Consider the following 18492-nt stretch of genomic DNA (forward strand, 5'->3'; position numbering starts at 1 on the left):
GAAGGTGAGCAAGGAGGAGGAAAATGAAGGATATACAGTGCTTTCCGGTTTTCAGTCCTCTGTTACAGTGTATGTTTCTAGGCTTGCTTTCAATCAAATCAGTTAAAGCATGTGTAATGCCATGGTTAATGAAGAAGGATCTGATGCATTTTAATTGGCTAGTGAGGTATGAATTAACATGCCATATCATTTGAAAAATCCAGTTAATGCCACCTGCTTTTTGTTATGTAAAATCCAAAATATTATGTATTACTCCACACTTCACAGCTTTCAGAACAAAAAGTAGTTCGCTGTGTGCCGTATACCTGTGGCATATTTGATGGTACAACTTTGATCAATTGTTTCGAAAAGCAGTTGAAACAGGAGGAGACCTCATCAGAAAAAAAGGAAGCAGTAGAAGCTCCACAGACGAATTTTAACTTCCCTGAGGATGTCCTCTTTGGCTTGGAGGAAGAGGAAGAGGATGCTAAGAGCATCAAAAACACCCACAAGCAGACTGGCTGGGCAGCTAACCTATTAAAGCAGTGGCTGGCCAAAAATGGCAAGGATCCTAGCTTTGAATTGGTCCCAGTAAGTGAACTCAATGATATTTTGAGAGAGTTTTATTACACAATAAGGAACCATGACGGAAATACCTACAGTGTGGCAAGCTACAAGTCAATGCGTGCTGGCTTAAACCGGCATCTCAAAATGCCACCTTATAATCGTCAGATTTGCTTAATGAAGGACAAAGAGTTTGCTAGTGCTAACATGGTGTTTGTAAGTGTGCTGAAGATGCTGCGCATGCAGGGAAAGGATGAGACTCACCACCATCCTCCTATAGCTGCTGAGGACTTGCATAAGATTAAACAGTCTGGTGTGCTGGGATTGCACAGTCCCCTTGCACTCGTCAACAAGGTGTGGTTTGATTTGCAGTTGCATTTTGCCAAACGAGGGAGGGAAATCTTAAGAGATCTGGCTCCAGATGCTTTTGTTGTTGAGAAGGACAAGAACGGGCGTCGATATGCTATGTTTAGGTATCCTGGCAGAGGAAAAAATGGTGAAGATCCTCATAAAATGGGTAAAATGTATGATATGCCAGGGGATCCAAACTGTCCTGTGTTCTCCTTGGAGCTTTATTTGTCTAAGTTACCTCCGGAGCCCCCTGCCTTTTACCTGCATCCTTTAAAGCTAACATCAGAGCAAATGCAAGAACAGCCTGTCTGGTACAAAAGAGAACCAATGGGTGTGAACTACTTGGGTACAATGATGCCCAGGATAAGTGTGGCAGCCAGGCTCTCTCAGCGATATACTAATCATTCTCTCCGAACTACCACCATCCAGCTACTGTGTGAAGCAGGACTGGGGCCTAGAGAAATAATGGCAGTGACAGGCCATCGCTCTGAGTCTGCTATTAGACACTACTGGGGAGCTGCAGAAGTTCGCTACAGGGCTTGGTCAGATATAATGGAGAATAACACGCCCAGTTATCTTTATAGCAAGATTCCAAATGAAGTGATAACAGATTCATTATCTGGTGCCTCTGCTTCTTCTATAAATCACGTCGTTATAGAACAAAACAAAATTTTATTTCCTAATAAATCTGTTGTGCCATCTGGCGATAATTCTGTTACTTTAGTTCCTGGCGGAAATACAGGTCTGAATTCTAAAAGTCACATCCTGTTGAACTACGCTTCTTCCAAGGTGTTTCTCCCCAAGAACGTAGCCAGTGTGAATCTAACCGCCAGTCCCCTTCAAGGCTGTTGTAATGAACCTGTTTTTATAAATCGTGTGGTAAAACAAGAACCAATGACTTGATGCTTCTGTAATGGAACTGATTTCAGATGAGTTACTAAAGTAGAAAATTTATCAAATCTTTTTCACTTGGTCCGTTAAGGAAATTTCTTACTGCATAGTTCAGCAAGAAATATCCTGTTTGCACTCCTGAAGTGAACTGTGGAACAGAAATGTAAACAGAGCAGGGCTTGGAGTTTGCATGACTTTCTGTGGCAGCTGTATGACATTCTCTGGCAGCTGGCACTCTTCAGTGGCTAAACAGAGCTATTTTAAAAAATGAAAGGGGATATTGATTTCCACTTAGCTGAAGAGCTATGCTTTCTTCACTAAGTGCATGGTTTTTATATTTTGTGAAGAGTGTATTTATTATACCATTTTGTGCCTGCTGGCACTAATGTAGCATTTTACAAATCAAATACTTGATTACTGAAGATAACAGAGAAAGTACAAGCTGAGTGAAGTAGACGTAAATACACTACAAATATATATGTATGCATGAAAACACCTAGAATCGTTTGACCAGTATCACCCTCTCTGTTCAAATTGTTATCAGACCTAGCAGAGGATTGTGCTTGTTTTAGTTTCTTCTAAACTGGCTTTCCTCTGTGGGTTACAGATTTATATTTTAAGTCTTTCCTTTTCCTCTTCATATGTCTGGCTAAAACTTCAGTCATTCTGGTCTCCAGAGGCGCTATATGATATAAATGATACAGAGGTTGGTATCTCTTCCATTACACCCGAAATGGGGAAAACTGTTCTCAAAAGGGTTGAGAACAAGTTTGTTGCTTAAATGTCAAATAATTAGAGTTGAAGTACTGTCTCTGTATGTGCTTGAGAGAGGTTTTTATGTATATCCTCTCACCTACACCTTTGTTTCATTGCATTTCACATTGTATCAGTATAGCACAATAGTCTATCAGAATTCTTTCACAAGAAGCATGTCCTGTTCTTCCCCACCAAACTACTCAAAAATGGCTGTTAGTTTTAATTTCTTTAGATTAGTTCATCTGTTACTCAGTGTAGTAAAGTGATCCTATCATTACGCTTTTCATAGGAGATTTTTGTGGGTTAGAAATCTTGTCTCAGAACAGTGAATGTGAATTTTGTCAGAGAAATGAAGTTGTCTTTAAAAAGGCTCTTTTCTGATGAAGAGAAATTAGAAATTGGGAGGACTAGTTATAGTTCATTTTTAATGAGCCATACTTGAGAATCCAACTCAACTCATAGTTTGTCTCTGCTATTCTATGCTGTGAATTTTCGTCAGAGCTTCTGACAAATCAGAAAATCTTAATGTAGGCAAAAATGAAAAACTGGTCATCAGATCACAAAATATGTCAGGTCCACTTCAGAAGAAGAAATAGCATAGCATTTAAAACAGCTTTCCATTATTTTAACTAAGTAAAATAAGAAGAACTTTGTACTTTTGAAGTGTGTGTATGTAGAAATTTTTTGTAGTAGATATGTTATGCACACGCATGCGAGCACACACTCACTGTCACACTAAGGACTTAACTGTAGAGATCTGGTTCATTTAGGGAAGTATTTATGTTGCTCAGCAATGTACAAAATAGAAAAAAATCCCAGCTGAATTAATAAATTTACCATTATAAACTCTTAATTCTGTGGAGGACTGCCTTGCTCAGAAAGGCTTTCAGATATTGAATGAATTTTATTGTAGTCTAAACACAGGACTTGATGCCTGAATTTCGGATTTTTTTTATCATGGCTGATAATTACCTTTATGGCCTTGGGTACTGTATTTTTAATTGCATTACAAACCGTCTGTTTTCCATTGTGTAAGGTTAGCATAGAATGTTCCATTTTCTGATGGATCATCTTAAAGATTAAAAGGTTTTGAAAGTTCTGTATTCATCTTAACACATTGCATTTACAGTTACTTTTGTTTGCTGTTTTTAGAATGATCAAGGTAGTTGATCAGACAATTGTTAATATAAAAATTACTTCTGCAGCATAATCCTACATTTGCTTAGTTACAGCATTAATTTGTAATATGGCTAGCGGAAGGAAAGTGTGGAACCAAGATTATCATTTTATCAAAGATGAAGTAAATCAAACAAATGATAAAGAAAGGAATCTTTTTAATGGCTAGAAAGAAGAAAAAAATTGAAAAAAATGAAGGGCAACCTAAGTTCTCAAAATATAGGGAAATTGCTATAACTTATTCTAGGGACTGGTAGATCTAATTTCCTGTTTGAAGACATCTTGCTCCAAACTTTCAGCAAGATGGGTGTGTATTATTTTCCTAAAAAACAAAACAGAACAAAAAAAACCCCCCTCTTTTTGTCTCAGGTAGTTCCTTGTTTCAGGCATTCTGGAGTTGAACACTTACCCTGCAGAACAAGAAAAGTACCTTGCTAGGAAATAAATTACTCCTTTCTGTCCTCTCTTGCTGCATAATGTGGTCACACTGACCATATGGCCTGCTCTGGTCTTAACTGCATTTGTGTAAATTACTGTAAAGGCATACTGGTGGTAGTTTCATTCCTTAACACAAATCTAGGTGATTTTAAGAGTTGGGAAGGAGGAAGAGGGGAAAAGAAAAAAAACAAAAAACAAACAAACAAAAAAACCTCCTGTGGCAAGTCTGGACATGTCTTTGATTCTTTTCGATTACCATTTGGCTTCTAATTTGACTTCCGTTTCGTTAGCTCATAATGAGATACTTTTGGTTTCTAATTCACTAAATTATATAATTTTTCCCCATTAACTGTGCAAAGCCCTCTTACTACGTTCAGTTTGAACCTGATGCTTGGAAGCTGTTAACTGCAATGTATCAAGGTTTTTATTTTTGTATGGGAAGGGGACTTTTTGAAAAGCAGAAAAAAGAATATTCCTGCTTTGAAGTAGCATTGCTTTGAAGGAGCTAGGGTCATTATTACGTGTTGGTGGAAAGCTTAATAGAATTGATTCTAAGTAATAGAATATACTTCTAGAACTTTTCAGAACTGAAAATCCTTCCCCTAGTGCCCCCCTCCTGAGCCCAAAGTGTTAAATGGATCCCCTCTACACATATTTCCTTTCTAGAAAGCTGGGGTAGGCAGACAGAATGACTGTTTTGCTGCTTTTGTAAAGTCAACTGTGGTTACATCTACAGTAACATCAGGGTGGTGCTGTTCTTTTGATGTTTGGTGGATTTATGTTGTTTGGGGTTTTTTTGTTTGTTTCTTTTTAACTGTAAGATATACCTTAGAATCAATCCTGTGCATTGCAGTACAGGTTACATAGTGTGAATATCATGAAATCTATCAAAATTGACATGAATTGGACTCCTCAGTGGCAGTATCAGCATAGGACCTCAAACAGCATAATGACTGGGGGTTTTGTTTGTTTGTTTTTTCGTTTCTTCCCATTACCTTTGCTTTACAGGTAAAGCACACCGATGAACCAACAGTTTATGTACAATTTGTTTGTTATGATTTAGAATGTACTTTGGCTCTAATCTTGTCAATATACCGTTGTTAATCAGCATTTAAAATTCAATTAAAAAAACCTGAATATAACAAATATACTTTGAAAGAAATTGTTATCTATTACTCTTGAATTTTTTAATTATTTTTTTTCTAAGAAGTGCGAAGGTTTCATTTCAGTTGTAAATAAGCAGCAGTTAGCCTTAGCCAAGTCAACTAAACTCGGTTTTTAAGCAGTGGTCACCATTTTACTGGTTAAATCCCATTTCCCATATTAGAGTTGACTCTGAAAAGGAGTTCTGAAAACAGTGGGTAATGACTATAACCTTTTATAATACATCCACAATATAATTTTACATCTCTTTCTCATAATGGAATATATGTCCTGGTGCCATGAATCTAAAACTGTTGTGTTTTGTGGTTTTGTCTGATAAATTTGGAAGTCTGTGCTGTTACTTCAAGAAGCATCCTCATAACTGCTCATTTTTATGAAGTTAGCACAGGAGCTTACAGTGTGTTAAACTTCCTCTTCTTTCATTGCTACATAATTCATCCCCAATGTAAGACAGTGGTTTATCTAGAAGATGAGTCTTCTTCACTATATGCACTTTTTCTGTGCCCCTTAAGGATCTCAGTTGTGTAGAACATCAAATTTTTGAAGGTGTTGGAAGAAACTTCCATAGCCTGATTTTGTTTTAGTCTGGTTCTTCAGTTACCCTGAATTAGGTAGCTTCTCAGTAGGTGCCTACCATTTAAGTTAGTATAATCAGAGTTACCACTAAGCACCTTGGGCTGTCACTCTGCTGTAGAGCCACTTCTCCCTTTTTCAGCCTTCCTCTGCTTCTTGCTCCAAAAGCAAGGAATGAGCAAGGGGATGTGGGAAGGGGGTCATCTTACTGTGTGTAATTCGTTGCTTAAGTTAAACTTTCTCACATTTACACTGAAATTTTAAAGGGTTGCTATTCAGTCAATGTCATTTTGCCAGCGGCCATCCCAGTGCCTCAGGTCCTAGAACTGCATTTCTGAAGACATGGCAAGCACTTTTAATATATTACAGTACATATAACTGTTATAAGGTAAAGACATTTTTAATTATATTACAAATCTTTATAATGATTTTTAGGTATTTTATTATGAACCCCAGTTATAGATAAAGGATTTATATATACTAGATATAATATATAAAGACAGAGCTATGGCATATTGAGAGAATTTATGAAACTTTTTTATTACACTATGACATAAAATAACAGTGAACAAACTTAATGGGGTTGGACGTATTAAAAATGGCTGGTTTAAAAATCAATCAGTTCAAGAATAAGTATGATATATTTATTAAACCACCAGGTCAGGTGAATAGTCCCCTCTCCTTCCCTGTTCTCCACTTCAGATGCACCTTACCCTCTTTATGGAGCAAATCTTTTTTCAATCTAAATTTTATCTGTGCATTTTACCTTTTCAGCTAACACTAGTAAAAAACCACCAGTGCCATACCTGCTTCCTGTTGTTTCTGTCATGCCATGTTCTGATTATTGACTACAGTTTAATTTAAGCCATTTGGTGACTATTCTAAACTCCTTTCCTAAAATGTTAATAAAATATATTTACAACTTTTATACCTTTACTTGCAATGTGTAACAAACTTTGTGAATGTAGCATCTGTTGGGAAACAATGTGAGCAAAATGTCAGCTTAAGGCTTATAAGCAGCTATTAATTCTATGTCGTTCAAGTATTATTGATGAAAATATTTCCTTGCATTTCATGGTTTTGTCATTGAAAATAAACATACATAATTATATATCTAAATGGGATACTTGGTTTTTGTCTCTGACTTCGGGATTATGTTCATGCTGCTAAAATGTAACTAGCTCTAATCAGTAAGGTGGAACCTCTACCTGAGACTAATTCTAAATCAAAGTTTTTGGCAGGAAGATGGCTTAAAAATCATAAGAGAATGAATTAACTTTAATTCTGTTACTTAGGACTGCCACCCAGTTCAGCTACATATTGTACTGTTGGGTATTTTTCAGATTTTTTTATTTGTTTTTAAAATGATTTCTTTCCTTGAGACCATTTATGTGTTACCTAAGCGATCTGCAGTTACTGAGAGCAGCTTTCAGTAATAAGTGAATAAACTCATGTTTTACAGGCACTAATTTGTCTGTTTGGGTGAAAAAAATTGAGTATTAAAACAATGTAACTATTGGTGTCATTACACCAAACACAGATAATAGCTATAAAAAGCTGCGTTAGACTAATCTGAAATGTGCTATAAATAATACATTTACCAATTAATGATACAGTCTCTCATCATCCAAGATGGCCCCTGACGTGATATGGTTGGAGGACTGTCAGTGGGCTTTGGGGAAACAAGGTAGATGTTTCACCTTATAAGAGTAAGAGCCAGTAAAGAGACACATGTGTGCATGCATGTGTGTATGTGTTCATTATATACCCTTTTAACTGCATGATTAAGAAAAAGCAAAATCACAGCTATAGAGAAATACTTGATTGAGGCATTGCGTCAAGTGTGTTTTCCTGTATGGTTTTGGATTGGAATTACAATTGGTTGTCCAAAGTGCTCGTTTAGGCACTAGCAATCTTTGAAATAGACTCCTTGAATTAAGTTTTTAATTAACAGGGGTAGCACAGCCAATGTCTACTCTTTGCAACAAAGAACTGAAAGGGTATATAATACATGATGTTTAATAAGACTGGTTACTTGTTTTATTTTTTTCTTGCTTACATTGTTCTTGTTCTGTAGAAAGTGTTGCACAGTGCAGAATAAGTTGTAGGGGGACCCAGCAATTTTGCCATAAATGTAATACATAAAATGTTTGTTGAGAGTATTTGAGTATTACATGAGTATGCAACCACACCCTATCAAAACAAGTATTGCTGCCCTGTGAAATTCTGTTTGTATGAAGTATGAACTCAGTAAACTGCTAGCTTTATTGCATTATGATCATTTTCATTTTTATCTTGGTAAGAGATGACAGATACGTTTGGTACCTGGTCAAATAAATCTCCATGACAGCTTTGCAAGGCCGGAATAATTATTTCAATTTTGTGGGAGTTACTGCATTAGAATTAGTAACTGTTAAGGTGTGATAAGCCTGACACTGAAGCAGTCTGTGACTGAAGTGTACTGGAAATTACTAAAAAATTTTAATTTCCAAAGTTACTTACACTGTGCTTGAAATCTGTAGTTTTGTATATGGATGACTAAAAACATAATACAGGGCATATAATTATCCAAACATGCACCCACACCCACCATTCCCAGAACATGTTTTTAACATCACTCCCCATAATTTGAGATTGATTTTTGCTATTATATAACGCCTTGGTGCGTCGTGCATGATTGTGGTGGTGTGATGCTTCATGGATTTGTCTGCTTTCAAATACTCTGATTTTTTTGTTTTTATTTTAGAAACGGTTATAATAATAGTGTTTGCAGCATGTCAGTGCGTCACAAATGATCTTCAGAATTTGGATAGTAAATATCCTGAAATTAATTTTGATTTTGCACTGAGGTGGGGGTTGGTTTTTTGTTTTTGTTTTTCCCCCCTTCCACTTAATAAATGTTCATTTATGAAAAGCAGGTGGCATTACATTAATAGCATTGTTATTTCTATGTGATGAACTGAACTGTGGCGTTATATAATACCAAAACCGTTTTAAAAATGATATATTATATATGAATAGATAATGGCATATTGATAACTTTCTTCCAAATATCATTTACCTTTTTTTTAATGTGATAAACTATATGTGCATGTAGGTGTGTGTTATATAAAGAGATGTATTACATAAAATTTTCTGTTCAACTTGAATTTCAGAGATTTCTTTACCAGTTTTCTGTAGTAATTTACTGTTATTATATATACTGTGATGTTCTAGTCACTTATTTCTGTGTTAAATTTTTTTACAATTGTAATTGTTATGAAAATACCCCCTTCTTTTCTCAGCATCATCTCTGCTACACCTGCCTTTCAGTCTAATTCCTTTTATTTTCTTTCCTCTTGGAATTGGATTTTTTTTTTTTTTATTACAAATTGATATATCAACCTCACTTGCAGCAACACTGATCTGAAAGAGTTGCTGGATGGCAAAGTTGAGGTATTCTTTCTTTCTCTACAGTAGATTTTACAAATAGTATATAACTATCTCATATGTGGAAAAACTGTGTGTAGAACATAAAATATTGATCTATCTCGGTGTCCCCATTTCCCTGAGGCAAATGAGGAAACTGCTTCAAAATCACTACAACACTAGTGACAACTCTTCATTATACTGTGAGGCAAATTCCGTTCTGATTTTCACATACTACTTTACTGTTAAGTAACGCGTATTTCCTGATGTTAAAGTCAGTGACATAGAGGACATAGTGACACTCTTTAAAATGCACATGCACACACATACATATACACTGGATCTTAATTATAGAGTGTTTACATTGATTTTACTGCAGATCTTAATTGTGACTTCAGAGCTGCTCCCAAACTGGCAAATCTTATATTGGTTTCAGATTCAGGTGACCCTGTTCCCTGTACGTAGGTGTTTTTAACATGTTCCAGGAATTTTACATCCTATAAGAGCTCTTTTTCTATGACATGTTTTCCTTAAATTCTATAACATTCATATGACATTGATTCTAGAACGTCACTGGATAGTTTTATTCTTTCTCAAGGAAAATTGGACTGTTTCTGCTTTTTTTTGTAGTGCTTCTCTCCATAAGGGAGCATAAGGTCTTGTTTGCCAGTACACCTGTTTTTCAGTATTTTTTCTTTAATTCTTAGTAGAAAGACTTCTGTGGTTGGAATTGAAAGAAAATAGATAACATATTTTAGTATGCACACTGGCAAATGCATGAGACTTTGAATATAGGTCTCTTTTACCAATCCTTTGTTGTTAACTCTAAATTGAGGTATAATTACTGTAATATGGATAGATGTTTTCTGTAATAAATCAAAATAAATCTGTTTCTAGTATTTGGCATGGTGGAAAATTTTCTGGAAATGTTACTCAGAAAAATGAGTACTATAGATCACTTTTCAGCAAAAGTTTTGCAAGTAGAATGCTTAAAGTGCCAATTTCTAATACAAACTTAAGAAAAATAGAAATACACAAATGGAATTGTTGCATTCATTTTATACTTGCCTTGATTCCGTGACTTGATTTTCCTTATGCACCATAAAGCAGTAGTGATTAGGTGGTGTTTAGAGGTGGTTGTGATTTAACCCTTCTACAGGAGTTGCTAGCTTTCACTCAAATATTTGAAAGGGATGAGGATTACTCTCTTATTTTTGCCCCTGTTCCAGAGTCTCTCAGTTGCTTCTTTTATAAGTTTTATGTGAAAGAGCATCATGCTCCTTCTTCCTTTTGCCTCTGTTCTTCCCCTTTATGTTTCTGTTCTTAATCAGACCTTACTGTCCTCTTTCCCCATCTCACCTTGTGTTCTGCTTATAGATCCTTTTCCCATTAAACTCCAGTTTACATGAATCTTCTTGGACTTCGATCCACATTAGACTTTGATGTGAAAGTTAATGTTACAGGATGGATCATTCTGAAGTGGAACACTTAATTGCAAATGAAAGTTCACCAACTATTTTAAGAAGTCAGGAAAAAAATGATTTATTGTATTTTTTTGCCATCTTGCTGTAATCTTTTTCACATCTATCTTTAAAAGCATGCAACGTTTCAAAATAGGATTTCTTAGGGTTTTTTTCAATAACATTATATTGTTGGAGGAGTATGCTTTAAATGAAGATATATTCACATTTTATTTCTTTAAATGAGTTCTTTTATTCACTACAGAAAGATTGCTACAGAAGTAAGCATAAAAAAGCCATTACACCTAAACAGAAAAAAGTTTTTGATGCAGATTTTCTTAATCTGCATGACTTAAAATCAGATTTTAAGTTGACCCAAATGCGGGTTAACAGTTACTTTCTACTTTTGTTTTAAATTACGAAAATCATATAAGTGCCTTTGTGACAGAAACTAGATGGTTCAGTTTGATGTCGCTATTTCCTGATACACAGAGTTACCTCATCATCTAAGGATAAAATGTATACAAAACAGCAGTGTGAATGATAGTATTTTGTTTTTTTTCCCCACTTACTTGGAGTTTAAAGGCATGTGTGTTAACATACGTAAGCTGTTAAGAAGGATGGCAAGGGGCGTGAGTTTTACAGTTCACGTTTATTTTAAATCTCAATTTAAACTTTTTTTCTATCAGTTTACTACAAGCTACCCAAATGTTGTTGTAAACCATCAGATTTCTGTTGAGTCAGTGCAACTTCTGGTCTGTTTAGAGACTGATGCTCTGATTCTGACAGATGATGGACAGTTTATTTTTAAATAAACACTATGTTCCTCAATTAGGTAGCAATTGCTTCATATTACTTTGGTCATTTTGTTTCTGTTCCAGCTTATTTGACGTTTTAGGCCACTGAATCTTTTTGCTGTTCAGACTTGCTAGGCAATTTGTGGAATGAAACATCAAGCATATGCTTTGGATTCTCATGAAATAGTTTGAAGTATTTCACCATTGTGGCTGTGCTGATTGAAAGGGTGTTGGGATTGCATTGTCTTGCTCTTCTGCTGGGATCAACTGAAGCAGGTTTTAGTTCTTGATCTCCTTTGGAGCAATCCAAAAACTGATAGTAGAGCAAGATACTTTAACTTTGCTTTTCTGTGCTATCAGTTTCTGTCCAGTTGCTGAAATCTAGTATTAGGAGCGCCAAGATTTATTCTCTTATTTCGACTTCTGACATTACTGTGAAGGCAGTTTGTACATGACTGGAAGTTTGATGTCATGCTTTCTATTCCCTTTCCCTTCATCAGGCCTGCAAAACCTCTTAAGCCGGTCTCTAATTCCACTCAGAGCAGCATGTCTGAATCTCCTCTTATGATCTATGTCATGATTGTCCCCTCTTCCAAGTCCCATTCCCTTCTGTTTACAGACATGTTAGAACTTGTTTCTCTGTAGCCTTTCCACAACCATAGTTCTTTTGTAAACTGGAGTTCTCGCAGGTCGTTGTAGCAACAAACATTTCCCTGAGAGAATTCCAGAAAATAAAATCTTTATGGTCACGATACTCGACGTTGAAGCAGAGTTTTTATTTTCATGAATAGTTGGGCACAGGCTGCTCTGAAAACTATTACTTGCTTATGGCAGGGATGATTCCAAATGGTTCCAGTTGTAGATCTTAACTGTTCAGGAAATGTTTGGGATTAGAGAGGTAAAGCTTCTCTGTCAGATCATGGAGGTTTAACTTCCCCATGAGAAGGTAGTGTGATGTAGTCCTCTAATCTTTGATTCCTGGTTCTTCCCAAATCTCATATTCTTTTTCCTGGATTTGAGATTTCTACAAGAACCTGAAAATTGTGTGCCATTGCTACAGAAGATATGAATGAACCCTCAACTTTCCATAGTTTGATGCTCTGACAAGTCAAAATCCTGGCCTTTATGGCAGACGTAATTAGCACTCTATTCTGTGAGGAAAATTGCACTTCAGGTCTGGTCCCTGACTGCACCATGGTCCCCTGCTTATTTTAGGTGGGAGACATAACGTGTGGCATTTTCAGTGTTTCAGGTTTCCTTAAAATTTTGCTGTACCCCAAGGTTTCCTTCGACAGGGAGGCATGGTTAAGGGAAGTAGGGAAATCCCAAAGGAGGAGCTGGGGAGTCAGGACTTCAGGGTACACTGTATGAAATACACCTTCCTCTCGGAGTAGCTGGACTGCATGCCCTGGAATGAGGACTGCAGAACATACCACAGAGCACCACTCCAAACTGATCTGCAGATCTGTTATTTCTTGTGTAAGTTGTGGAAAGAACCTAACTGCTTCTGGATGTTTCCTACTGAGGAGGATTACTACTAGAGTTGTTCAGTAGAAAACCTTGAAAAGCAAGGCTAGTTCAAAGAAGGTCTTTCTCCCTGAAAAGTACAGACTTGAGACATCATTGGCTGATTGGATTATTCCTTCCCTGTTTAACTGGTTAAGGTTGTGACCTTCCAGACACCACAAAATCAAAATTGCATGCAGTATTACTTACTGAGTTGGAAATTCATAGAACTTTTCTCAACTGGCATGGTTAGGTAAGGCTCCAAAACAGCTGGTTCTCATACGAAATATTTTTCTAGGGATTTAGATTTCCTTGTGGAGGAAGAATTGAAAGGAAGTTGCTTTCAGAGTGGTGAATCTCATAGTGGGGGAAACGAATACCTTAGTGTTACATTTTTTCTTCCACCAATTGTTCATAAATCTCTCCCTCCATTTTTCAGTCGTCTTTCTCCTGGCAAAGAGAGTTATAGTTCAAAATACACATTGTTGACTGTGAAGGTTATCAAGTTGGAATGAAATTCCTCTTGACTTTGTGCTAATCAAATAATTATTGATTATTTGGATGTTCCTTTTACTGTAAGCTTCAAGTGGAGTAGATTAGCTCATCATACTCAGAAAACTGAAGCTGGAAAGTCTTTGAAATAGAAATCACTCAGCAGAAGAATTCCATGATTAATAAATCTGAGACATCTGTGTATGGGTAACAAAGATAAAGCCCTAAAGAGATCTCTTTTCTTGCTTTTAAACATAAGTAGTTAGATATTCCTGCCTCAAATTTTGTGTCATGTAGGTTATTAGCAAAATTTCACCAGTGGCAGCAACAGATCTTAAGGCAAATTGTGTTGTAATCTAAATTCATAATGAAGAGGTCATTAATGTCAGGCATTCCAAATTCAGTGACTTATCCTTTGGAGATAGCTTTCATTTGTGCTTAATAATCATACGGTTCTTCTTTTCTGTCTTCCCAAAAACTTGTTTGTGTGAGAATTGTCTTCAGGATCTCTTTAAAGGCTTACTTTTACCCAACTGAGAGTTCATAGGGGAAACAGTCCTGCTGTTTGAGCTTTTTGCATCTGTCCCCATCTGACAGCACTTCCTAAGATTTATAATGTTCCAGTTTTTACTGGCCATGTGTGGCTGTTAATTTTTATACCTTTTTCCATGGTAATGGTTCAGTGATTTTGAGAATTATGTCCCTTTCCTGACCCTTTGTCTGTCCCAAGGAACTTCGTAGTTTCTGTAGTTCATAAATCAGCGGCAGTTCAGTTCAACAATAAGTAATCATCTCTTCAACAAAACCACAAGTCCCTCAATTTTCAGCAAGCTTAAGGAACCAGAAATTCGCACCATTGAAGATCTTTTGTAGAAGATGTATAGAAAGTATATGGGACTTCCCCCAGTTTTTTCCTGTTACCTAAAGGAAAGTTACTGGTCCCTCCAGTCTGAACAGCCAAGGAGCAGCCATTGATCCGGACGATAAGTCTTGTCTGATGGTCCTCTAAGTTTTCATAACAATTAGCCTTCACAAAGGCTTAGAAGATGCTTTTTTTCCTTTTAAAGAAATGATTTCAAATGGCTTCATGTATAGAAAAATTGAACATTATAACTTTTTGATAAAAATACAGTAATGAAATTACTTTAAAAGCTGGATACAATTGGAGTTTTCTAAATGTTTTTTGATGGCATGTTTTGTAAACATACAGGTTCCTAAATAGCTTTCTCTTTTTTGTTGTTGTGAAGATGGTTTTATTATAGGCATATTGGCTGACCTATTTCAAGATAAGTAATGCATTGTCCTGGTGGCTGTGTTCTCAAAAGGTTATACTACTATAGAGGAAAGCAGAGATTACAATTGGTTTAAAATATTGAGTCATGTTTGAAAGATACTATAAAATACCAAATTGACATTTATTTACCTGTAAAATAACAGTTTTTAACAGCTGGTCATTGCTTTTTTACTCCTTACAAAGTTAAAAGGTATTTTAGTACTTGATACTGCACTGCAGTCATTTGGTTATTGCCTGTTTTTCAAGTCCTGGGAAATTCATCTGAAATTTCCTCCTTCTGCTCATGTCATCAGTTCTTTTCTAATAAGTGTTTCAGTTCTGAGACCTCTCCTACTCAGTGTTCAATTCATACCCTTTTCCTCATGTATTCCCTGGATTTGCTTTTGCAAAATGAAGGAGTTTTGTCTTTCAGAATGGGAAGGTCACAGGAAGCGATTCAGGAGGTGTCATTGATCTTACACTGGATGATGAAGATGATGGCTCTTCTCAAGGTAAGAGAAGAAGATTCTGCTAGCCATAGGGGTAATTGAGCTGCAAGTATTTCTTTTTTTTATCATTCTCTTGAATGATACAAAGGAATAAACTTTTGTTTCTGCCTGGTATATTTCATCCCATGGTGTTTCAGTTAAAGACTATTATTTAAAGGTATCCGATATTAAAGAATTCTGATATGCATTAAATAAAATGGATTGTACTTACTGTGAAACACAGCTTTAAGTTTTTACATTTCCCATATTTTAAGCATTGTTGCTGTCTGTTTAAAACTGTCGGGCTCATGGTATAGTCTAAAAAGTTTTGAATTCTTGCATTATATTTTTAAAACTTCTTTCAGATGGAATTCATCCTTCTGTTTACTAATGACTTAGAAACTTTTTAATACTACAGTTAATATTTAGGCATGATAATGTTTGAAGTTTTAATCTTCTGTTTAACTGAAAAAACATGTATGCAGATTGCTATTTTTCTATTACAGTTAAAATCTTAATTCTGCATATCTCTAAATGGATGTTCCTGTATTTGTATTCTAAAATACAGCCACCAAGAAGCTTGATAGATATAGCTGCAGAGGTGGCCCAGAGTAATCTATCTAGTGTGTTCAAGCTCTACACATATGTTATTGATGTCTTGACCTGCTCTATATTTTTACTACCAAAATGTAGAAAATCGTATGATGTTATATGAGCATTTACTTCAATGAAGCAGAAACATAAGCTACCACTAAAGGGAGTTAATATGGTACACAAGTATTGGGGAAGCATGATGTAATTGGGTAGCTGCTACTCTGGCACTTTGTTAACAGAGGACATACGGTGGACACTGAGTCAAATATGAGCTGACAGCGTGTTCTCATTGAAATGTAAATTAATATCCAGTTAGGCGGCTGTTGGGATAGTTGAGGCCTAGAATGCATGACCTGTGAGAAGAGGTTGACAGAGGCTGGCTTGTTTAGTCTACCAAAGAGCATGTCGAAGGGTTGTAGTAGCCTACAACAACTTGGAGGGTGGTTGTAAAGATGATGGAGCAGAACTCTTCCTCAGCAGTGCCAGATGATGTGTCAAGGCATAATGGCCATGAATTACAGTTTGGGAGGTTCAGGTTGAGCCTGAGGGGAAAAGAAACCACTATGAGAAGGTAGCGCAGCACTGGAACAGGTTACATAAAGGGGTTGTGGAATCTCTGTTCTGGAAAGTTGCCAAATTTCAGCTACACAAAACTACAGCTTACCTGATCTAGTCTTAGTGACAGTCCCACTGCAACAGGGCTACATGACCACCAGAGGTACTTTCCAACCAGGATTTTGATGATTCTGTGAATTGTTTAGTTGACTGCCAGGATGCTTTAGTATAGGGAATCAGGCTTTTATTGCTGCCATCTATTCTGAAGGTTGGCTCTCAAAAAGATTTAAAAAAAAAAAAAAAATCATTACACTTGGAATATGGAACTGTCAAGTTAGGCTAGGCTATCCAGTCCTATTTAATATACTACGAAAGCTACCAGCGAGTCTAAATGGATTTATGGTATGTTTTAAAATAGCTTGTCACAGCACTGTAATGTATTTCAGCTAAACTTCTCTTCAGTAGAAAGTAACGTTATTTTGTAGAACTGTTAGCATCCCACTACTGTGGATAATCAAGAGCAACTATTTTAATTCAACTTCTCAAGATTTTTTTGATGTTTTGGAGGTGGGGAGGATTGTTTGTTTGTTTTTTAACAAGGCTTTCTGTGTCTTCAGGTTATTGTGTTTCTCATTAGAACACGACATCTCATGTAGTAACAGTTTCTGCTAAAGTAGGAGAACAGTGTTTTGATTTTGGTGACATGTGTTTTCAGGGTTCCCTCCCACCCTCTACTCTGTTCACTCCACTGATTGTTGAAGTGGCATCTTCACTTCAAAATTAACGTAGATGATGAACACCGTTTATAAGAGTCTTTGTCTAACTAGAAGTGCTAGCTGCCACAGCAGAACCCTAGTTGCATTACAGTAGCTTGTTTCTCTAATCCTTTTTCTTGGGGCCTGAGGCAGTATCTTAACATTTTCTCCTGTGGGATATTTAAGTCTTTCCCCTTAGTCGTCGGTATTGAGAGAATTATCCTTTCATTAAGAGGAAGGTCAGTGGAGCGCTTTTAGACTGGACTAGTGTCTGTGTGTCTCCTCACTGCAAATCAGAAGCCAGGCTCTCACTGATAGCTGCAGCCTTATAGATTAGGCTTAATATTTACATGATTAGTCAGGATTTGTTGTTCTGTAGAAACATATGGACTAAAACCCAAATAAAAGCTCGAGTTTTGTTGTGCATTGAAAACACATCTATAGGGATTTGAACAAGTTTCTTTGAAATAATAACTTACGTTTTCTGATACTAACATTCAGGTTAAATGGAGGAGAAGTACACTTCTGCATGAGCATGTGCATACCTTTGCCTGAATATTTTTTCCACTGAACTTTGTTTTCAGCCAATGTGGAACAAGTTTTATTTTGTTCTAGGTTTATTGATATACAAGCAACCCCCACCCACCCCAGGACTGAAAGTCTCCAGCCTTAAGGTGCTTCCTTGCAGTATGCTGGAATATTAGTTTGATACTAATTCAAATAGAAGAGTGACACCTATGGAGTTCCCAAGAACATTCAGGCCCTGGTTATTTTCTTTAGAGAATTGTCACCTGCATACTAAGTAGGCCTGATTCTGTTAAGTTTAAAAGAAAAGTGTTCATGTCTGAAGAGAGATGTCTGTCATTTGCTTGCCTTTAAATCCCTACTGGTACAACTGAGGAACAAAGTCATGCTGTTTTGGTAGCAGAACAACTACATGTGTGAGGTTGTTGGCTGAAATTACTGAAGGTTTGGATTGAGAGTAAATGTTAACGTTTGGTAGATTTTAAACATGAGCAATCTATTCTCCAGCCCTTCATTTTTGCAATGACGTTTCTGTTGGATCAATAACAAAATTAATATCTATAATATCATATACCAAAGTATGTGTCCAGTTAGACATACAAACTTTAGGTTATGTAAGAACTACTGTCTTTTGCTGTTGTTGTTTTGTTTTTTGTTTTGGTTTGGGTTTTCTGAGTTTTGTTTTCTCTGTTTTGATGTGGGGTTTGGGGAACTTTTTATGCCTCAAGTCAGAGTTTCTGTCTTGGG

The 18492-nt window shown here is 36.4% G+C and overlaps 1 protein-coding gene across 10 annotated transcripts in view; it reads left to right on the forward strand.

The window, feature by feature from the left end:
- The window catches only part of ATF7IP (activating transcription factor 7 interacting protein), a 114067-nt gene that overhangs the window by 78881 nt on the left and 16694 nt on the right, over nucleotides 1–18492 (forward strand). For 6 of the 10 annotated variants that reach the window (XM_064511409.1, XM_064511413.1, XM_064511417.1 and 3 more), the window contains exon 11: nucleotides 352–8167. In XM_064511409.1, coding sequence (XP_064367479.1) covers nucleotides 352–1797 — 1446 coding nt within the window. In that variant the 3' untranslated portion in view covers nucleotides 1798–8167. Of the gene's footprint in view, nucleotides 1–351; nucleotides 8168–15261; nucleotides 15341–18492 lie in introns of those variants that run through there. The other 4 variants (XM_064511431.1, XM_026101034.2, XM_026101043.2 and 1 more) reach the window with 2 other exon arrangements.

This window comes from Dromaius novaehollandiae, chromosome 1 (assembly GCF_036370855.1).
Source record: "Dromaius novaehollandiae isolate bDroNov1 chromosome 1, bDroNov1.hap1, whole genome shotgun sequence".
Classification (NCBI taxonomy): Eukaryota; Metazoa; Chordata; class Aves; order Casuariiformes; family Dromaiidae; genus Dromaius; species Dromaius novaehollandiae.